This window comes from Leptopilina boulardi, unplaced genomic scaffold, assembly GCF_019393585.1.
Source record: "Leptopilina boulardi isolate dan_hultmark-lab unplaced genomic scaffold, ZJU_Lbou_2.1 LbouV2_302, whole genome shotgun sequence".
NCBI classification, from domain to species: Eukaryota; Metazoa; Arthropoda; class Insecta; order Hymenoptera; family Figitidae; genus Leptopilina; species Leptopilina boulardi.
This window is the reverse complement of record NW_026137866.1, coordinates 1,860,827-1,883,234: the sequence shown is the minus strand read 5'-3', so window position 1 is coordinate 1,883,234 and position 22,408 is coordinate 1,860,827. Positions and strand designations below refer to the sequence as shown.

Here is a 22,408-nt window from a genome sequence, read left to right as displayed (position 1 = left end):
TCACCACAGATACAAAGTGTTATATAGGGGAAGTTCAAGGGTTAAATAGTCTTTACAACTCATTCTCGTTGGTTCAATAACCTTCTCATGTACATATATATGTAATATATATATGGATGCTAATGTCGTAAATTTTTAACGGAGTACATGTTTAGTTACATATATTCTATATTAGAACACTGGTACTTGAACTGGCAATTGAGCTATAATTACAGTTCATTTCAACTCATACGTGTGGAAACTTAAACTTCATTCTTGCATTTTATTTTTGTACATGGAACAAACAAAAATTACCATTTTTTTTCTCATTTACGAAAAAAAGAAAAAATTTTCTCTAAGAATGAGTTTTAGTAATAATTATATTAAAATTTTTTTTTTTTCTAACAATGAAGATATTGTATAAAGTAGACAATTGTTAAATCTGACAAATTGGGAATCATTAGTATTGCTCCTATTTTATTAAACGATGAGGAAATATTAAATTGTCACGGATATTAGGAGAATTGGGTACAATTTATTTCAGTGCAGTAAAAAAACACTTTCTATTATTTTTTTTAAAGCTTTGATAATATAAAACGTGATTAAAATCAATAATGGCTTCCGCCCTCAGAAGTCAATTAAATTTTCACATTTTTCTTTTGATGAAAAAAAAAAGAGAGAAAAGAGAGTGATATAGGTTCTTGGAAGATCAAAGAACACGCATTGATGGACAATGTGACCTTAACTACATAAGGAAAATTCAAGTCGTCGCCAAGGTAGTAGTTGCATTCATTTCGTTTGAAATAATCGGTATAAACGAGACTTGAAAGAATTAAAGAAGAAGAAATAGAAAAAGGCTAATGGACCCGGAGGATGTGGAATCAAAGTGGAAAATTGGAATGCCACTGGCTCATCACTCATGTACCGTATATATTCAACTACTGGGAAAATTTATTCTCAATGAAGAAAGAGAATCAAAATCATCTTATAGAAAGTAAATTAGCAATTCATTTCGAAATTATAATTTCGTTTTTCTTTCAATCATCCAGGTAAAAAAATAAGTATTCAGTTGAAAAGGAATTTTTTTTTCAAAGAAATTATTATTTTTATTATTTATTCGCATTTTTTTCCAAAAATTATTTTCTTATGATTTTTTCAGGTTTTTTTTTTGTTTTGACAAAGGATTTAAACTGTTTTATGATTAAAAACAGGTAAATTTGGATATAAAAAAAGAAGATTTCATTCAATGTTGATTTGTTGGATCTTAGGTGAGTTTATTCTTTTTATTTATTAATTACAATTAAAATATAATGAATCTAATTCTATAAAATCATATTATAATTTCGCTTTATATTTTGTTATACTGCAAACATATTTGTTTTTTTTTCAGGAAATTATTTTTTAATTAAAATAATATTTCTCTTCCAATATAAATTTTTTATAATTTTACAAAATTTTGAATATTAATAATAATTAATGATATTATTCTCTGTTATTTTGGTTGGCATATTTTGGTGACATTTGAATATTGTTTTAAGAGAAAGAGATGGTGGCGCGCTTTAAATTGGGAGGAAAGACTCGCCACCCAGGTCGTAGGTCGGATGTTGGATTTGGAGTCGAGAGAGAGAGAGAGAGAGAGAAAGAGAGACAAGTCCAGCTAGCGCAGCCGCGTTTGGTCGCATTGCACAAGTCCGTGCACCACACCACCATATCTCCATCAACATCGTCATCGCTATCACCACCACCACCATAGGTCTCTCTCATCGTAATCTCAGCTCCTGGAAAACCAGCGCCAGTCGTCTTTCGTCTTTTGCATCGGTTCCGCACTATCTATAGTCTACTCCAGAAAAAAAAAAGTTGGACTATCCGCACACTTCTTCGAAAAAAGAGCGCGCGAGGTACGTATTTTCAAAAAAAAAAAAAAAAAAAATACAAAACAAAAACACACGTATAAAATTTAAAATTACAACCGCGATTTTTTAACGTGATCTAAGAAAGAGAAATAAATAAAAATCAAAAGGGTTGTTTTTCTCGTCTTTGAAAAAAAAAGTAAAAACTTCTAAGAGAAGACGCACACTGATGCTTAGAGAAAGGGAGAGAGAGTATATTATCGTCTCTGGATCGCGTTTCTACGAGATGCTGTTCTCATTGATTTTCTGCTCGAAGACCCGCCCCGCACCGGGCATACCACCAGGAAGTAGTGTGATTTGTTGTTAGTGATTTTGTTGTATTTTTTTGCTCCCCTTTCTTCATTAAAAAACTCCTTCATTTTTTGATTAATTGAAAGTAGTGATACATTTGAATCATTTCACGTTCGATGGTATTTTTTTCTCCTGATGAGAATTTATGCTTCTTGATTAATTTTCTTTTTTCATCAAGTTCCTCGAATTTCGAAAAAATGTTTTGTCTTTTTGGTATTGACAGGGAAATATATTTTTTCATTCATATCTTTTTATTTTCGTTATTTAAATAATATTAATAATTAATATTTTTATAAATTATAATAATAATTAAAAATAGTAATTATTATAATTATTCATTAATTATTAATTAATTTTTCTTTTTGGAAAATATTTTCGAACTCATTTTCTTTTTGTCTTCACTTTCACATTTGGAGAAAATTTATTTTTAATTATGCGACGTGCATTATATACTTAATTACATTTGCAATTAGGGAAATTTCTTTTTAAGCTTACTAATATGTTGATTACCTTTAATAGCTCTAAAAATAAAAGTTTATTTCAGCTTTCATTTTAATTTAATATTTGAAAATATTTATTTTGCAAAATGATTTTATTTTTCAAATAGAAAGAAATTGTTGAATCTTATTTTCTTATCAAGTGATCTTTTTCGTTGAATAGTTATAGCTTCCTCTTTCAGTTTTCTTATCATGTGTATGCATTTGATGCACACAGAAAGAAGTCATTGTGGGAGTTAATTAAAACTTTGATAGTGCGTATTTTCTTATGCTAATTAATTTTTTTTTCAAGTCAATTTATATTTACGTGAATATTATTATTAAATCAATAAATAAAAAAATTAAATTAATTTTTTCAGATTATCGTTTTATAAATTTTATTTATTTATTTACTAAAAAAAAAAAAATTCTAAATTTCTCAGAATTTTGAGTTATATACTTTTGTGAATATTCGTTTTGAAATGAATATTTTCAAGGAGCGGAAATTTTAATTAATATCTTGACAAATAATAAAATTGAAAACTGTTTTTATATTGAATGAAAAGAGAAAACTCGAGGGGATAAAAATAACAATAGCAAAAGTTAGTGAATACAAATGGATTGAGTATATTTGTTCTGTTTGAAGATGAGTTTTATAACGCTTTTTCAAGTAAACTTCTGGGTGAATACAGGTCACAGAGCATCGATGATCACCTCAATGGAAACTTCACTAGAATAAGAAACTTTTGTTTGTTGAAACTTACAGTAAAAAGCAAATTTTTCTATTTGTAGAAAAAAGAGTTACAAGCTGAAAAAAATTATATTTTCACAATATTAACTCATTAAAGTTTTCATAATATTGAAATAAAATTTTTTAATTTATATAAAAATTATTATTATTATTATTTACTATTCAAAAAACAAATTATTTTATTACAATTTAAAAATAAATTCTAATTTTTATTAATAATTTGGTTCAATAAAATCAACATAAAAGTAAACTTTTTACTCCTTAAGAGCTAAAATTTAAGCAGAGTTTGAATTTGAAATTTGGTGTAAAAACCTGAAAAGATTTCCCTTAAGAGGTGAGGCAATAAAACTGAATAAAAAATTATCGTTTGCTTTGAAAAATCTTTGTTCAAGGGGGAGGAGGAGGGCAAAAAGGAAAAAAAACTCTTCCAATTCTAGTTTCACGTTTGCAAATAATTCATTGGTTGTGTGTTCTGTTAGGTTGAAAAATTTAAACGTTTATAAAGCAAAAGAGAAATTTGTTAAAAGAATCCGAGAGAGATAGAGAGAGATTGTACCTACTTGAATTCTATGTTGAATTAAACCTCGGAGAATCGTAAATTTTTTATCATATTTTTTTAAACTAAATATGTATTTGATTTCCAATTCTAGAATTTTAATTAAAAATCTTTTTGATAATTTTTATTTTTCTATAAAATTGAATCCAATTTTTTTTTTTCATGATTTATTTCATTTTTGTTTAAAAAAATGTCGAATTTTAATTTGATTTAATTTTCATTTGATATTTAACTAAAAGCAAGAGAAATTGAATTTAAATTAATTTAATTGTATTTTAATTTAATTAAAAAATTTATTTTACTTTAATTTCATTTCATTTTATTTTAATATCATATTTTCATTTTATTTTATTTTTAATTGAATAGAATTTTATTAAAATATTTTTATTAAATTTAATTTGAATTACATATTATTTTAATTTAATATATGAATTTTTATTTAAGTGAATTTAAAAAAATGTATTCTTTTAAATTTTTAGATTTATGAATTTTGGAATAGTGTTTTATTTTATTCTTCTCTTATTCAGGAGTGAATTTCGTTTTCTCTCTTTCTCGTAAGTGAGGGATTTTTGGTGTAACAATATTTTTTTCAATTCTGATTTTTGTTTCCAGTGTTTCTTCAACTGTTTGATATTTATCTTTCTCTGTTTTTAGGACATTTGTCTACTTCACTCTGTATATTTCACATTGAATCCTTAGGTTTAATCCTCTACCACTGAGGACACAATTCATCTCCGTCACAAAGTATACATTACATAATATAATCCTTATAATAACACAGAGAGAGAGAGAGAAATGTAACATTTTGGTTTCGTTTGAGTAAATATACGGTTTTGCTTTCACAACTAATCCTCAAAGTAAAGGGTTTCTCCAAATCTTAAACCACTGAACTCGAAGAATGCTACCATGACTGTATATGTTCAAAGCGCATCGAATTCAATGCGGTGAACGTCAATTGTAATTTCGTGATTTCCTGTAATTGCGTTCAACGGCTTGAATTCAATCCATATTGTGTGGCAGCCTCGCGACTCAAAGGATTTGTTTTCAAAGATCTCGGGTTTTTTTTTTTTTTTTTTTTTTTTTTTTCCTACTGTATCCGTCAAAAACTCGCCCTTAACAAAGATTATTACAAAATATTAAAATAGTTTAGAAAAGAAGAGAAAGCGTAAGGAAAATTTTTTTTTACTTATTATTATTATTGCTATCGAGTAAAAGTTTCAAAGTAATTTTCTACTGAAAATGAGATTTATTCCGATTTGGAAAATGGCCTTAGGTTATTTATATATGATAGGAGTTACTTGAGAATTGTTGGACTAGTTTTTTTTTTTTTTTTTTTTTGAGATAGAATCTTTCAAGGGTTGGTTTGAATTTCTGAGATAAGTAGAAGTAACCTTTTAAGGGTGTAAAAGAACACCCTTCTGAAAGCTCTCCCAATGTCATTCAGGTAGATAGTTAAGAGAAGATATTTAGTTTCAAGTGCTTATCCCAAAATACTTCCGCCTTTTCATTGAATAACCTTGTAATTTTATTTTGCAATTTTCGTCCGTTTTTTTATTAATTAATTTATACTTAATTTTTTTTCCTTTTAATTTTCAAAAAACATTTTTTTATCTCACATTATCATTAAAAATTAAATTTTAATTCAATCTTTCATCTTTCTACTAGAAAGCATATTTATTTATTTTTTTTGTTTGCTAACTGAATTATATTATTTGCTTGCAAGTCAATGAATTCAATTTTTTCCCAACTCGACGAAAAACTCATTCTTTGACAAATATTTCATGTGTGATTGATTGGAAAAAATAAAAAAAAAACGTGCCAATAAATAAAAAAAAGAGGAGAAAACAGATGCAAATTAAAATTGAAAAAAAAAAATGAATTAGAAAAAAAGCGTGAATCTTGATTAAATAAGATTTTTATTTTTGCAATATCTTACATCTTTTTTTTCAAAATTAATTGTATTATTGTGTAATTTAGTGATGGAAATAGATTTCAATTAGTACGGGGCATATTGAATATTAATAATAATAATCTCTCTCTCTCTCGAGAGATGATATGGGTGATTATTTCAAAATAACAATGATCATAGAGGGAAAATTATTTCGGGTAAAAAAGAGCCCTGGGTTAATCTCTAAAAAGTGATTCAAACATCCCAGTTCAGTTCATTGGTGCGTTCCATTTATTCCGATAAAATTCGAAAGTTTCTCTTTGAGTCAAAAAAAAAAAAAAAAAAATATTGTAGCCAAAGGGGCAAAGACAGTTCTTGACGTTGAAAAATCACTTCCCTTTAACCATCAAAAAAATACTGAAATGAGTCTTCGAAATATATATATATTCTCTTTTGCTAAATATGAGAGTTCTACTTTTAAAAATCAGATCCAATCACTATTTTTAAAAAGAATTTTTTTAATCAATCCAAAAAAAAGTTAACTTTTGGTAAAAATTTGAATTTTTTCCTTTTGTAAATTAATGTTATTTCAATATTGAAATATTTTCTCAAAATAAGAGCAAAATATTTGAAAATTAATATTTAAATTATAATAATTATCAAAAATATTATTATAATAATATAATGAAATAGTTACTAAATTGAAGTGAAATTTATGTTTGTAATATTATAAGTTCCTCTCTCTCTCTCTATCTATCTATGCGATTAATCCTTTAATTAAGGTAATAATATAATTTATGATACATCTGTGTATTCAGCTTCTGCACCAATATACAATCAAGCCCTATTTGATCTCATTTCCATATTTAACATCTCATACTGTGGTAATATTGTTTCATATCCAGCAAATGTTTGACTAGTTGGAAATTGTTTTATAAAATTATCTTCTCTTTTAATAATTTAAAAATAATTCCTCGTAATTATTTTTCTCTTGAAAATTCCAAAATTTGTCGTTTAAAAAAAAATCTCCATTTGGAAAGTTGAAAAAAAGAATTTTTTTTTTCGCAAATCAGTTCTCTGTTCTCTTGGTTTTTTTTGTTTCAATATTTATCATCTGATGATTCTTTATACCTGAAATATTTTTAAGAAGGTAGTAAAGGCAAGTTAATTTAATTCTTTTTTTTATTTTTTATTCACCAAGCATTGATTGAATTTAATGAGTCATAACCCTCTCCAAATATTTTGATCATCTGAAAATCGAATTCTATTTAAAAAAAAAAATTAATCATAAAACGAGTTCACGCTTGATAGATTCAAATTCTAATTAAATCTCAAGGATTTTCTCTCAATTTTGATTGATTGAAAAAATATTTTCATATTCAAAAAAAGCCTCGGTCTTTAAATTCATAATTTAAATCTTGATAAATAATTAATTTACGAAATTCTTTTTTTTTCAGAATGGATTTTGATTATTTTCCCTGGTTTTATTTTTTTTGTAAAGCTAGTTTCTTTTGGTTTATATAATACTTGTTCTGTTTATATATGATGTAAAGAAAGAATTTTGTATTATTTTCAAAGAGAAGGATGAGTGAAAAGCGGAGGGGGAAAAAAGCTTTTGACCCGAAGCCTCTCGTGTGTTACATTTTGGATGGACAGTCTATTGTTTGGATCTTTTATATTACTTATAGTATCCTCATGCTAGAAGCCTTGGAGGCTTCTTCTCTGAAATCGTCGTTTGTCGCTATATATATAACAGAGAGATATAATGTGTCGGATATAGACCAATGCACCATGACTGCACTCTTGCAAAAGTGGACAAAAAAAAAAGTCAAGTATCGTAGAGAAAGAGTACGTTGATCCGAAAAGATATTTCATTTTTCAAAAGTATATAAATTCACCATAAAGCTCGCTAATTTTTAACATCATCAAACAGATATATTTATCTCTTTTTTAATCTATTTACATAATTCCAAAAAAAAAGATTATTTTATTGCAATCAATTTTTTTTTTAAATTATTCTCCAATTTTTTCTTTGGCAATTTTAATAAGAAATATTTTTTAGAATTTCACGTTAACAAAATTAAAATTAAATTCACTTTTTATAAATTTTTTTTTTTAATTATTAAGAGTGAAAGTGAAAATGAGAATACTTTTTGTTTTACTCGTGAAAAAAGGCTGTTTTCTTAAAAAAAATAACATCTCTTCATTAATGTAACAAGCATATTGTGTATATGTATATACAGTGCACTTATTTTACAAGCTTTTACGAAAGCACATCTGCGCGAGAGCTTGGAGGAAAAAAAAGAGCGAGAAAAAGAGAGAAGATAATTTTAAAAATAGCTTCCTGCACCTTGGTCACATACGTAAGAGTTTTTCTAATTAAATACAAAATTTTCTCATGCACACATGTACAGTTAATGATGAACTATATTTTCCAATGAACTCACTTTTTTTTTTTTTTTTTTTCCTAATTGACACATATTATATAGTTTAACCAAAGTTTATTATCATTGTTATAAATCACTTTTTTCTCATTGTTTTTTTAATTTTCATTTTAAAAACGACTTTTTTCTGAATTAAATAATTTTCCATTTCTAATTGGAATAAATAATTTTTTTTTTTTTAGAAAATTTCTTCAAAAGGATTTAGCGTCTTAATTTGTGAGTGGAAATTCAAAATTTCAAAGTTGTTAATTTTCATAATAGATATGGGAAAGTTCGTTAATTATTAATTTGTTCCCTCAAGAGTATTCCCAAGAGTTGGAAATTTTAGAAGTTGAATTTAATTTTAATCGATCGAGGATTTGAAAAGTTGAAGAATTCGAATTTATATAGAATTTCCAAAGTTCTCTTTCTTGATTTGCTGTTAATTTAATAAAATTCCAATTGCAAAGAAAATCAATTTAAATTCTTCTATACTGGAAAAACATTCCAAGATCAAAGCGTTTTTTTTTTGGCGCCTATAAAGAAAACCTAAGGAATTTTGTCTCTTTTCGGTATATAAAAGAATTTAATCAATTTTCCAGTTGGGGTAAAAAAAAAGTATTTTATCTCCTTTTAAAAAAAAAAACTTTCGAGAAAACTAAAAAATTTTCTAAACTAAAGAAACTCGAGATGAGATAATTATTTAAATTGTTTCTACTTTTATAAGAAGAGTCCGCACATTTTGTATGTATATATGTAGATATTTCTCTTTTTCTTTTGGAGAGAAAATTTTTTTCCAATACCAAAGGGAAATGGTATGTGTGTGTGTATGGCCTAAATCCAGAGGGCAAATATTTAAATTTCAGGCTCGATTTAAATTTTGTGGTTGAAAGGTCTTTGTCTTAATTTTACTTTGGTTCTCGTATTCGTTTTTTATTTTTTTAAACAGAAGAAGCGAGATTTAAAAAGTTTACCCACGGTTTTAATGTTTGTCTACGATTTCAAACTCATTGAGAATATAGGTGTTTGAATTGTAAGAAGTAGTTTTCAAGATTTTTCTTTTTCTTCATTTTACGCTCACTGAAATTGGAGAATAGTTATTTCTATGAATTTTACTGAACTTTATTATGTAGCCTGGATATTCAAAAGTCATTAAACTTTTCGAATTTACTTTTTACACAATTATTATGAAAAGAAAGATTTTTTTTTTTATTGAACAATTTTTTTTTCAAAAATTCGCAAAAATAAAAATTGTTTCTAAAAAAGAAATCAAAATATTTTTGATTGAAACAATTTAAATTTTTTCATTTGAAAATTAAATTGTCGAGTTGGAATAAAAGTGGAATTGCAATTTTATTTTATATCCGTGTATATATAGAGCTTATTATTTTTGAAGAAAGAATTTCTAGAATTTCGTTTCATTTCTAAAGTTTAATACACGTAGATGTGATCTTAATCGAAGAAAAAAAATATATATATACAAAGAAACACAAAACACGTGTAGAGAGGAGGAAGGGTCGCTTGAAATCTTTGGCCTTGGGGTTTCTATTCGCGTTAAATTGCCTCCACGAATATAATATCATCATGAATAAACTTGAAAGTATTTGACGTGCGGCAAGAGGTCGTATGTAACTTGATATTTTTTACACCCCCATTTTTACACACCCCTCGTGTACATTTTATTATCGTGTGTTAAATTCCATCCCTTTATAAAAAAATTTTTTAAATATTCCACACGATAGTTTAAAGAAAATATTTTCCTTTATTTTAAATAATACTTTATTTATTAATTTTTATATATTTTTTTTTCACTGAAAAAATATTTTAATAGACTTTATAGAAGAAGATTTTTTAATCGAAGGAAATATTTTTAATTATTTTAATATTCAATAATTAAAATGATTTATTTAAAATATTTTTTTTATAATTATTTAACTTAATATTTATATATTTAAAAATTGGGACAAATATTCTATTATGAGATTCTATATGAATTTGACCTTCTTTTATGGAGATTAATATATTGTCTATTAATGGAAATTAATGCAATCTATTAATAAATTTCCTTATCACGCTCAGTGTATTTTATCTATACATAATAACAGGATCAATATTGGCGTGTCTCTTATTTTTATGGTTCTTTTAATTATTTTCCAATGTAATTTTAATTTTTCTAAATTTAATATTAATTGTTGTTAATTTTTTATCAATGTGAATAAGAGAGTAATATTATTATTCTTTTTCCAGAATTTGGAGTAACGAAATTTCCTTCAATGATCAAATTTTGCGCGTATGAAATAACTTTATATGGAGCTTTTTCCATATATGGAAATTCTCTCGTCATCGTCTTTAACACACGTGCCTTTTATAAGTTTTGGTCTCGACAACATTAGTCCGTTATCATTACAAGTCCTGTAAATGCAATTTCTAAAGACTTCGCAGTTTCTTCGACAAATCTTTAGAGAGACTCTGCACGTTTTCTTGGCAATGAAGCAAAAGCTATGCACCAAAGTTCGGTTTATAAAGACCAAAGACTCTAACTAGAAAATTTGTCAAGGAAATTTCGCTTTCTATATATATGTATAAACGAAACGTGACTCAGAAAACTTTTTTCTAAACGCAAGAATTTTTTTACTTTTCAAATCAAGAAAACTTATTTCTTTCTTTTATGTAGAATTTCAATATTTATCAAAAGATCAATTTTTATTTATTAATTTTTTATTATATTTTTTTTTCGCTTTTTCTAAGTTAAATTAATTCAATATAATCGAAAAGAAAAATTGAAATAATTTCATATTCTAAATATTTATATTTATCCTCGACTTTTTGAGAGAAATTCTATTCATGCACACAAGATTGTAAAGTAAGCAATAACCATATCACAAAATGTATATTCCTCCCGGGTTTATAGAAATGTCAAGGGAAATCTGAAAAATCATGGAAGAAAATTTCAAGAAAAATTTTTTGAATCTTCAAGATTTTTGTATTTAAATATTTATTGAATTTTTTATTTTTTTTCTCTCTAGAATTTCTTTTTCAAAAAAAAAAAAGAATAAAAATATCAAAAGGAAAATATTTCAAAATATATATAAAATTTAAATATTTTTTTTAAATTAAAAATTTATGTTTACAATTTATATACTATATTTTTATATATTATTATTTAATATTGAGAGATAATTATTTTTGACAATTTTTAGGGGGCGATGAATATACTATAATGAAGAGAGACGAAAAGGAATATTATTTTTTTTTTGGCAAAAAAAGAAAAAAAAAAAAGTTGAAAACTAATGTGAAGAAGAAAAGCCTTAACGAGAGGATAATTCGAGATTTAATAAAACCCGTCGCCTTTTCAGAATAATTACCTCTGTAGCGGCGCACAGTTGTAATAACTGAGAGCTGCTGGAAATAAGTGAGGATAAAATAAAGAGACTGAGAGAGAGAGAGAGGGAAAAATAGAGAAAGAAAACGATAACGACAAATGGTCAAGTGGCTCGAGAGAAAAGTTGAAGATAAAATAAGCTGTAAAAGCAGAGATTTGGGGGAACCATGTGCATTTGACGAGAGAATCAACTCTCTCTCTCTCTCTCTTCCGTATTGAAATGACAAGTTTATCATTTCACGACCTCGTTTAAACCTCATAATCGTTTGTGTACTATTTCCGCACTAGTTGAGTTGTATATTCAAGTCATGAATTTACTCATTATTTTCAGGAATGACTATATATCATTCAAAAAAATATTGATTTAAAAGCGGACAAAATTTTTCCATTCAATTCTTTTTCTAAAATAGTCTTCTTTTGATTTCTATCATTAAAAATCATTAATTGAAAAAAAATGAAATATTTTAATTCTAAATTTCGAATAATTTTTTTAAATATGAAAATTTAACATTTTTGATTTTTTTTTGGGGAATGTTTATAAAGTAAAATGAAGATTTAATAATTATTTAAACGCTTTGCGTTGTTTGTTATTCATTGATGTGAATTTGATAAATGGGAGTTATAAATAAAAAAATATATCATGAAAGTTGATTATAAAATATTGTCACAGGTCAAAGGACCATCTTCATCTTTTAATTGATCGCATATTCGTTTGGTGTTTTTTTATTCCAATTTCTGACAGATTTAAAAAAAAAATAACAACAAAAATTTCGCAGAGGTTTCGAAATTAGCGTAATTCAACCCTGGATATATATATATATAAACGGGGGGAGGGGGGTAGTAAGTACATTCTCGACGTAATCCATGAACCGCCTCTGCACTTCCCTATTAATTAAAATCGTGACCTACCATGAAACCTACGTTGCGTTCTAAGAGAGAGAGAGATTCTCGTTTGCTCTCGAGAGATTTAAATAAAGGGCTTTAGAGAATAATCGTGAAGCTTCTTCTTCTTCTTCTTCGTCTTCTTCTTTGGATTTTTTTGCTCCTTATAGAATCGGTCCAACTCTAATTCTCCTCTTTGAAAAGGAATTATTATGCATCTTTAAATAGGACGCTTTTTTTTGTCGTTGAATGATAAGAAACAACAAGGTACCCCTTTGTTCGAAAGGATAATGCTTATATACAAATCTGACAAACATTTGTCTCTCATATATTTATATATATACAAAATAGAATAGTGAATCTTCTATCTCGCTCCAATTATTTTTAAAGTAACATGTGATTAACGATGAAAAGAGTTTTTCTCCAAAAGATAAAATGAGGCAAAATTTAATGATCCCATTCTTTAATTCCCATTTTTATAATTTTTTTTTTATTTCGAAATTACGTTAAATTTTACATTTGAATTTTTTTTTTTCAAATAATTAAAAACAAAAGATAAATAAGAGATTTTCTCGTAGAAAATTAAATTAATACCTTTTAAGATTCTTTTATCTCGAGAAATGTGATTTTTTTTTCTTCTTAGAAATAATTACCAATGGGCAATTTTCATTTCCTAAGTGCTATTATTATTTTTATTATTATTATTATTATTATAAATATGAAGAAAGCCAATTCTGAAACAAAGAGCAAAAGTAGGGCAAAAATAAAGAACAGGCGGAAAATCAAGTTTTAAAAGTTTTGATTAATTAATCTTTTTCTCTTCTCTATATATAGACTATATAATTCACTTATTCGTCCGTTTGAATGAAGTGCTGCAAAGTAAAATGGATTTATTTCACTTTTAAATTTAATTTACCGAAGTTGGAATTAAAAAAAATATTAAATAGCAAAAAAAATTTTTTTCTAAAGAATCGTCTTTGTAATTCTAATTTTATATTCATATTATTAACAAATCATTATTATTCTATAATTTCAAAAAAAAATGTTTATTATTATATATTTCATAATTAATTTATTATACTAATTTAAAAAATTAATCAATAATGATAATAAAGCAAATTGTTGTAAATAATTAATTCATCTTTTTATTTTTTTACAGGGAATTTAAGATGAAGCTGTGGTGGAGTTTGATTTTAGTAGGACTCGTTCTGTCGATAATGATCACCACAGCAACCGCAGACCTGTGGGAAGAAAACGATAAGGAAGTTCTTGTTCGAATAGGTCGTGCCACCAATACTCAACGTGGTAGGCGATTATTAATTTTAATTAATTATTAAAATCAACTCTCGTTATAAATTTTTCCCAATCTCTTTTTTTCTTTTGCTATATAATGCTCCAATTTCCAATAATTATATCCGAAATTATTGGCAAAAACTTTCCACACAAATTGCAAAACTATTTCATCAATAATTAATTATATATGAAACCGTTACAAGTTAATTTTGTGTACAAAATTATTATTATTATTATTATTCACAAAATATGATATTAAATATTGTAATTACAATTAAATTAAATATTATATATAAAATTATTATATGACTTCCACTTTTTTAGGATCTGGTAGTTCGACATCATGCAGATATTCCAAAGGTGATTGGTCAGAATGTGATCCAAAAACCAATACACGCTCTCGAAGTCTTACTTTGAAAAAAGGAGACAAAGGATGCGAGCAGACAAAATCAATTTCGAAGAAATGCAGAAAAGGTAGCTATTTTTTTAACTATTTTTTTCTTTTCTTTTTGACAACAATTTTCTATTTAATTTTTTTTTTTCCCCAAAAATTTTATTTTTAATCTACATTTTTTTGGAAGCAAACAATTTTTTTCTCCCCCCCACCCTTCTAAAAAAGGTAATATATAATTTTAAAAATTAAAAATTGAGGAATTATGATAACGGAATTTATCGTGATTTGATTATATGCGTGGAATCAGCTTGCCGATATGAAAGAGGCTCGTGGATGGGATGCGAGAATCAATGGATGGCAAGAATCGACACCCTAAAGGCGAATAGTGATGCATCATGCGAAAAGACGCGACGTGTCACGAAAAGGTGTAAAGTTGAAAATACAAAGAAAGTCTCAAAAGGTATTTTCATTTAAAAAAAAAGTCTCCAAATTATAAACAAAAAAAAAATTTGGAATTTTTATTTTCTAATTTTCATTGTTTGTTTATTATTCTAATTTAAGAAAATTCTATTTCAGGTGATCGATCGAATAAACAAAAATCAGGCAAACAGTAAAATTTCATGAGAGAATCGTCGTTTCATTAAACGTTGACACGGCGATCATTTTTTTCTCAACGAACAATGAAATCCAATTTTCTCTCAGTGTAATATTGATTCATCATCACATCTGGAGAGAGGAAAAAGAAATTCGAAAATCAGATATTACGCCAACTGCAGAAAGTTCATATCTTCACAAAAAAAAAAAAGAACTTCTGTCCAAAGGCACCAATCCCTTTATTTTGTTCCTCGATCTTCCCCCTCGAGGACCAAGCGTTTCAATTTATCATTGCTAATCTCGTCGTTTTTAAAACGATCGTCGTCAGTATATAAAAAAAAAAGAATAAGAAAAACAAGAGTCCGCTTCCATTTTCTGTGGCCAAATATATATATTGATTAGTGATTTATGAGATGCTTCTTTTTCTCAGCACGTAAAAAGGCGACGTCTTTTTTTTTATTTTGCAAAATTTTCCAAAGACGAGCATTCCAATTTTTCATTTGTGTTTATAGTTTCATCTTCTGACAAATAGATTGAAATGCGGTGAATTGAGTAGAATATATTTGATTGAAAAACAAAAATTCCGTTTCTCAAATTCATCCGAGTTAGAAAATTTTTCTTTTTGATTCTTGAAAATTGGAATCAAAAAGAAAAAAACACACCGAAAATTTATATTTATACACAAAATTACACACTTTATAGAATAAGATATTAATAAAAAAAAAAAAAAAAAAATGTTATTTAACGGTATATAAAAGTCGACTGACAAAATTTCATAAATAGAATAAATTGTAATCTAATTTCAATCTTTTATTCAATTGAATTTTATACTAAGGAAACTTTCTTTCTTTTATTTAAATCCAAATAGTAGAATGTCTAAACGAAAATAGAAATATACGACTAATTTAATTTTTTTTTTTACTTTCAAAACATTTTTGAATATTCTCGAAACTTCGAGCATGTAACGCCGCTGAGCAGGAAAATCAAATTCATGTTGAAATCGTGTTTTTACGATCTTCCATTTTACAAATCGATTATTATCGTTAGAAATGTAATCAAAAACCAAAATACAATAAAAATAGGTATTCAGATAATCAAAACCTGAGATAATTTACTAAAAAGGAATTCATTAAAAAAAAAATCAAATTGAAATAAAATAGGAATTTATCAAATCAAACGGAATTAAATTTTTTTTTATATGAAATCAAAAGTTTTTCAAGTAAATTGAAACTTATGAAAAAGAGAGTCAAATTAAGTCAGTCAATAGAAAATATAAATAAAATTTTAAAATTATTATACCATATCATCATTAAAAAATAAAAAGAAAAAAAAACTATTACTAGAATAAAAAAAAGCTATGTTTTACATAGAACTCTTCCGGTTAGATGTTTCCTAATTAATCACTTCTCTGTGTAGTTCTAACATCGAAAGACCTCAGAAAATTCTCTTTATATATAATAATGTGGATCTTTGATCCATTTGACAACGTGTGTCTCAAACTTCAAAAAAAAGAAATGTTTATAATATATTTAAAATAACGTTATAAGAAATTAAAAATATTTTCCAAAAAAATGTTTTAATTAATTTAATAATCAAATTGCAAAGTAAAATATAATTTTAACAAAAAAAAAATGTATTTTTTAAAAAATTATTCTGCAACAAGTCTAACAAATTTATTTCGTTTGAGAGTACATATCATAAATGAACTGAAGATCCTTAAAAAAATTAATTTCCAAAGACGTTTGATCATTTGATTTTCTTTGGAAATATAGCGAGAGAGAGAGATATAGAGATTTATCTCAAAGAGGTTTTTTTTTTAAACAAAGGATTTTTAAATGTTAAAAAATGCATTTGTAACATAGCATTTATAGAAAGAATGCTTACGTGCTCGATTACAAATAAAAAAAAAAAGAAAACATTGTTCTCGTCGAATTTTCGACAGTAGTAATGCTACTCATAGATTTTTGACTCTTATTCTTAGCGAAAAATATCATATTTAATAATTAATTAAAGAAAATAAATTTTAACAAACACAAGAACGATAATTTCAATTGGAAAAAAATAAATATTAACTAATTGAAATAAACTCGAATAATTATAATAATATAATTATATTATTTAATTAGTTAAAAAGAAAAAAATATATTAAAAGGATTTAATGGAATGAACTTGATACATTTAACAAATGTGAAAAAAATATCGAGTAACAAAAATTTTCGCTAAGAGATTTTTGTAATTATATATTAATAATTACTAACGTTGATAGTTTAAGCTCGTTAGCTGATAGTCGCGCTCTTAAGTTGTGCATTTTTACTCATTAAGTTTTTTTTTTCTTTTCACCAGTTTTTGCTGTTAAAGCAATAAATTAAAAATACAAAAAAGAGGAAACAACACTGCGACAAAGAATTGTTACTTTTCGAAATTTTTATAATAGCGAAAACTAGACTCCCATATATATATATATACATTTCGATATTGTGTAATCAAGTGAAAATTATATTTGAAAAAAAAGTCGGTTGAAAAAATTTTTTGCAATGCAAATACTAACATTGTCATTCTAGAAAATTATATGAAGAAAAAAAAAATTGTAATCTACTTGTAACACAAAAATCCGGTGTTTTCAATATATACTTTCTTATACACAATTTTGAAAAAAATTACTCTTTATAGAATTATTAAATTGAAAAAAAATATTTAAATTGAAATAGTTTCGATTTAAATATTTCCAAAATTTTATTTATTTGTTTGTTTTTTTTTCTAATAAATAATAAATATGCACTTTAAGATGAATGTAAATTTATTACAATTTATATTCACACATATTACAAAATATTTGACTTATATTTATTCTTTGAACTTCTGGTATAAATTGTTAGATTAAAAAATTCTTTTATAAAAAAGCGATAAAAGTTTTACTAAAAAAACGATGAGATTCACTTTCGTTGATAAAAATTGATTTACAATCAATGTTTACGAAAATTTGTATATAAAAAATTATTTAACATTTGTTTTTTTTTCAAAAATGTCATAAAAATATTTTTTAGAAACATACATAGTCTATGAAATGGACGGATTGTGTTTATAAACTACAGTAAACGATTTTAATATCATTTACGGAAGCTTCTATCACTAAAATAAATCTTATTATTCTAATAGTTACATTTTTACAAATGTAAATTGCAATAATTTCAAAAGCGTGACATGCATTTTTTTTTTCAAAATATAATATTTGTGAGACAAGCTGCCAACAAAAAATTTAGATTTTTTAACTTTTGGAAACATTTCTTTTCGATTATTATATTTAAAGTTTAAAAATTTATTTTTATTTCGAAATTTAGAAATAAATTAAAAATATATTTAAATTGTATAGATGAAATTTTCAAATCATTGAAAAAATATTAAGAGAAATAAAATGTTTCAAAAGTCAAAAAATTTCTATATAGAAAAATATAAAAAAAAAAAAATTTTAAATTCAATTTTCAAGCCATTGAAACGGAAATTTTTCGCGAATATGTCTTTTCCTCCCATTCCTCGTCGGAAGGAAAGGCGACATTTCGCGTTTTGCAAAATTTCGGTCCATGCTTTAATAATACCATTATGACACCAACGACAAAAAGAGTTAAGCAAGCGCTCGCTGGCCAAAAAACGTGTAATCCCATTTTTGGTTCTTTTGTTTTCTTTTGGCTCTGTACTTAACTAGGCAAGTAATAAAAAAAAAAAAATCTGTACAAATTTGAACAATCTCAGTGTAAGTAAAAAAAAAGGAAAAATTATGGAATGGCTTAGATTTCACTTTCTCGTTTGTGTAATTCTATATATTCTTCAGGATGTGAAGTTGCCACGTCCAATTCGTCTTTTTGATAATCGTCCTCAAATTGTGGTCGATGGTGAACGTAGTGTTGGGATGATGTTCCTTTTTCAAATTCTGATATATCGAGAGGTGGATTATTATGCGGTGTCACTGACCAAAGTGGTTGAATCCACCGATTTCCTATTTAATTATAAATTATCATTTTTTTTAAATAATTTATTTATTTGCATTTTAACGGGCAGAAAGTCTTTTTAGTACAAAGTACTTAATAAAAAGGTAATAAAAACTACAAACTAAAATAACAAATGAAAAAAAAAATAACAAAATATTATTATTTAATTATTATTAATTTACCTGTGTGTCTGTCTTGCCAATATCTTCGATGACGTGAACACCAGCAAAATGTTACATTCAAAATTATGAGAAAAACTCCAATAACTGAACAAATAGTGATGGTCACATAAAATGGAGTGAAATCACCAAATAGTTTAGGTCCAGTATTATATTTTAGATATTCAGTGCGATCGTCTAGAACGGACATTTTATAACTTAATTATTTCTGGAAAAAAAAGAAATAGGACAATATTTTACATAAGGAGACTATTAAAAAAATTTTTTCTCTTTTATTGAAAACTCAATTTTAATTTGTTTGTTTAATTTTTCATTTAATGGTTTATTAATTAGATTTTAGTGATTAATAACAATATTAAAATATTAATAATTTAGTGAATAATAATAATAATAAATTATCGAATTAATATAAATCATTTAATTACAAATGTGTTTTTAAAATTCAAAACAAAAATTTTAAATCATAAACAAAAATATTTGAATAATTATTATTTATATATAAATAAAGAATAAAAATAAGAATATAAAATTTTATTTCGTTATATTAAAAATTAATCAAAAAAAACATTTTTTTAAAAAAAATTCAAAAGAACGAAGTAAAAAGTTAGTAATTAGGCCGGCAAAGGCGTGGCGACAATTTATTCATTAAGAAAGAAAGAGAGAGAAAGAAAATACAAAAATATAAACCAGACATTTAAATGCATTGAAGAAAAAAAATTAAAATTGATTATTAAATAAAAATAAAATTTTTTTAATCTTTTTTATAATTTTCTTTTTTATAATAGAAAGTAAAAATATGTGCATCGTGGCTGACGGTTTGTAATTAATGAGACATTGTAAAGTTTGTAAAAGACGGATACATACCATTAAAAAAGAAATAACGTTTTTTTTTTTTTTTGCCTCTCTGATGAGTAAAATTTGTTTAAAAAATTCTACTATAATATAATTTGAATTCACAAAAAAATTTTGACATTATTTGCCTAATTTTTAAATAAGTTTTAAATTAATATTTCTAAATTGTTTGGTGAGACCACTACATTCCACAACTTGTATTGGGCGGGGCGGATTTTATAACTGAGTGGGGAATGGAACGTCATATGCTTCTTTCAGTCCGCTGGCTGCTAGAACGGTGACTTCATTCAAAAAGAACTTTATCACCGATCATTGAAAACGCTTACTAAAAATGTGCGGGAATTTAAAAACAAGAAAAAAATTAAATCAAAAAAACTTTGGAAAAAATAAAATAAAATCATGTTAATATATGACAAGACAGACATTGTTAATTTATTGTAATATTAAATTATAAATTGTTCTACCTTAATAAAAAATTTTCTTTTTGGTTGCAAACAAAAATTAATTGCACAATTTTGCAATGATGCAAACATTTTCCAATGAAAAATCCACTGATGTATAATAAATTAATTGACAATTGAAACCAGAATTCTTTAAATATTCCACACGACCCCAATTTAAGAGCATTTTCACTTTTCTACCCATTTCTTCTCGTTCCTTGAAAGTTTTCAAATCGTTCCTACAAAAAAAAAGGAGATAAAAAAAAATTAGTTTTGCAAATCTAACATTTAAAAACTCACTCTAATTTTTCTTGTTGTTCAATAGTGTCCTCGTGATTATTTATTTTGGCATTTTTTTCAAAACCACATGTCGCCCAACTTGCAATACTGCAAAGAATTGGAAATTCATCAGCAGAAAAATTACACGATTCTAAATATTTTTTACCAACATATGAAGAATATTCACAACGATGATGACAACAAAATGCAATAATAAGTCCACTAATTTTTCGTATTGATTTGTCATCTTCTTTCGCTGATATTAAACATCTTAATGTCAAATCTAAAATTAAATTTTAATAAAAATAATTAATTTAATAAATGATATTCATTTTCGAAATAAAAAAAACAAAATACCTGTCGCAGAACCACAAAGATGTTTTGCAACTCCAACAATTGAACAATTCTCTCCTATATCTTCGACTTTATTTAATTTTAAATCAGCAATATCAACACGTATGCGTTTTACATTTAGTGGATTATCTTCGTTTTTTAATTTATTATCCTTTTTGTGTCTATGACTTGAACGATCAACAAGTAAAAGAGAAGATTCACTTTGTCCTTTAATCACTTGTGCCAACCAATAAGTTAATTTTCCTAAATTTGAATAATTTTTAAATAATGATATTATTATTTTTAAATTAAATTTATTTTTCCTCTACCTTTTCCAGCGCCAAATTCAATAAAACAAGTGTTATTTTGAATTAATTTTGAATTCTCTAAATGACCTAATAACGAGGCAGTTTGTAATAAATGTCTCTTTGCTCCATGTCCATAAGTGGGATTATTTAATTCTTCTGTGAGTACATCGTGACTTAAAATTATTTCTGAAATTTTCGGTAAATGAACTGTAAGAGAAAAAAATAAATATATGAAAATATGAAAATTAATTTAATCGAATAATTTGAAAAATAAGAAACAATTTTTACCATAAGCAGAATTAATTTTATCTATAACAGTATTTACTATTGACGAATCAATTAAAGAAAGTCGAATATGAGTCGGTTGTTTTAAATCTATGTCACCCAAATTAATTCCTTTTATAATATAAGCAGGCAAAGAATCGACTTTTACTTTAGCATTACAAACTTTTAAATGTTTTGCTAATTTATTCTCATAACAAGTGCTGCGAAAAGAAAAAACATTTTTTTTTAATCCCTTTTTTTAGGAGACAGTTTTTTATTAAAAATAAAATATACCAACTGTTTGGAATCAAGAGGACACACTATTCTTCGTTTTTTAGATAAATCTTGTACTATTTCATTTTGATTTGGCTGATGTTCGCCACAAAATTGATTATTCTTTTTTACTGTCATTCGACAGTAACGTTTCTTTCGTTTAACAAAATATTGACAATGTTTATCTTCCATTTTTATCGTAAACTGTTCAAAAAAATATATACATATGGAATTAAATAAAAAAATTACAATAAAAAACAATACAGCAGCAAACGGTAAAATGAATAAAAATTAAATTTGCTTTGCTACCTACATAAACCATTAAAAATTTATCAATAACTATAAAGTTTCGATTTCAAATGTCACATTTCCATATGCATTTAATTTTAATAAAAAAAAATACATATTTCTATATTAAATAAATAAAAAATAATACAAAACTACCTGAGAGCATAACCTCAAAATTTAAACTTTCACTCGCACTTGGATATATTTAATTACTTATATATAATTGCAAAAAATTAATAGTTTTCAACAATTCTTCATCATGTAGAGTCTTATTAAATTAATTGTTCTTAATTAAAATTGTATTAAAATAAATAATTAAATTACACATAAAAATAAAGTCAAGTTCACAAGATGTCAAAATTTAAATCCCCTTGTATTTTATAAAAATAA

General features: G+C 25.4%; 4 protein-coding genes across 5 annotated transcripts; 1 reads left to right on the top strand and 3 right to left on the bottom strand.

Annotated features, from left to right (window-relative positions):
• The first annotated feature begins 1,617 nt into the window (after nucleotides 1–1,617).
• LOC127282810 (uncharacterized) lies at nucleotides 1,618–17,464 on the top strand. The gene is made up of 5 exons (XM_051307311.1): nucleotides 1,618–1,877; nucleotides 13,698–13,843; nucleotides 14,156–14,305; nucleotides 14,533–14,685; nucleotides 14,802–17,464. The coding sequence occupies exons 2-5, from the start codon at nucleotides 13,708–13,710 to the stop codon at nucleotides 14,837–14,839; spliced, it is 477 nt and encodes a 158-aa protein (XP_051163268.1). The 5' UTR covers nucleotides 1,618–1,877; nucleotides 13,698–13,707; the 3' UTR covers nucleotides 14,840–17,464.
• Nucleotides 16,086–18,478, bottom strand: LOC127282812 (uncharacterized). Its single transcript, XM_051307314.1, has one exon. It carries the CDS (start codon nucleotides 18,476–18,478, stop codon nucleotides 18,299–18,301), a length of 180 nt encoding a protein of 59 aa, XP_051163271.1. The 3' UTR covers nucleotides 16,086–18,298.
• LOC127282811 (uncharacterized) lies at nucleotides 18,460–19,996 on the bottom strand. Its single transcript, XM_051307312.1, has 3 exons — nucleotides 19,846–19,996; nucleotides 18,985–19,189; nucleotides 18,460–18,810 (listed from the first exon to the last, which is right to left on the bottom strand). The coding sequence occupies exons 2-3, from the start codon at nucleotides 19,169–19,171 to the stop codon at nucleotides 18,602–18,604; spliced, it is 396 nt and encodes a 131-aa protein (XP_051163269.1). The 5' UTR covers nucleotides 19,172–19,189; nucleotides 19,846–19,996; the 3' UTR covers nucleotides 18,460–18,601.
• On the bottom strand, nucleotides 19,896–22,388 carry LOC127282809 (tRNA:m(4)X modification enzyme TRM13 homolog). 2 transcript variants are annotated; one of them, XM_051307310.1, is made up of 8 exons: nucleotides 22,175–22,388; nucleotides 21,756–21,934; nucleotides 21,482–21,678; nucleotides 21,215–21,400; nucleotides 20,910–21,149; nucleotides 20,574–20,835; nucleotides 20,298–20,512; nucleotides 19,896–20,158 (listed from the first exon to the last, which is right to left on the bottom strand). In XM_051307310.1, the coding sequence occupies exons 2-7, from the start codon at nucleotides 21,920–21,922 to the stop codon at nucleotides 20,335–20,337; spliced, it is 1,230 nt and encodes a 409-aa protein (XP_051163267.1). In that variant the 5' UTR covers nucleotides 21,923–21,934; nucleotides 22,175–22,388; the 3' UTR covers nucleotides 19,896–20,158; nucleotides 20,298–20,334. The 2 variants fall into 2 exon arrangements, with proteins under 2 accessions (XP_051163267.1, XP_051163266.1); XM_051307309.1 differs by lacking the exon at nucleotides 22,175–22,388 and adding an exon at nucleotides 22,044–22,135.
• Nucleotides 22,389–22,408: the final 20 nt, after the last annotated feature.

Coding starts and splice junctions, on each gene's coding strand:
- LOC127282811 (XM_051307312.1), bottom strand. CDS start 19,171: ATGTCCGTTCTAGACGATCGCACTGAATATCTAAAATATAATACTGGA. Junction 18,811..18,984: donor TTGGCAAGACAGACACACAG/GTAAATTAATAA, acceptor ATAATTAAATAG/GAAATCGGTGGATTCAACCA.
- LOC127282810 (XM_051307311.1), top strand. CDS start 13,708: ATGAAGCTGTGGTGGAGTTTGATTTTAGTAGGACTCGTTCTGTCGATA. Junction 13,844..14,155: donor TGCCACCAATACTCAACGTG/GTAGGCGATTAT, acceptor CCACTTTTTTAG/GATCTGGTAGTTCGACATCA. Junction 14,306..14,532: donor TTCGAAGAAATGCAGAAAAG/GTAGCTATTTTT, acceptor GCGTGGAATCAG/CTTGCCGATATGAAAGAGGC.
- LOC127282812 (XM_051307314.1), bottom strand. CDS start 18,478: ATGGGATTACACGTTTTTTGGCCAGCGAGCGCTTGCTTAACTCTTTTT.
- LOC127282809 (XM_051307309.1), bottom strand. Junction 21,401..21,481: donor TAAAATTAATTCTGCTTATG/GTAAAAATTGTT, acceptor TTTCTCTTACAG/TTCATTTACCGAAAATTTCA. Junction 21,150..21,214: donor TGAATTTGGCGCTGGAAAAG/GTAGAGGAAAAA, acceptor ATTCAAATTTAG/GAAAATTAACTTATTGGTTG.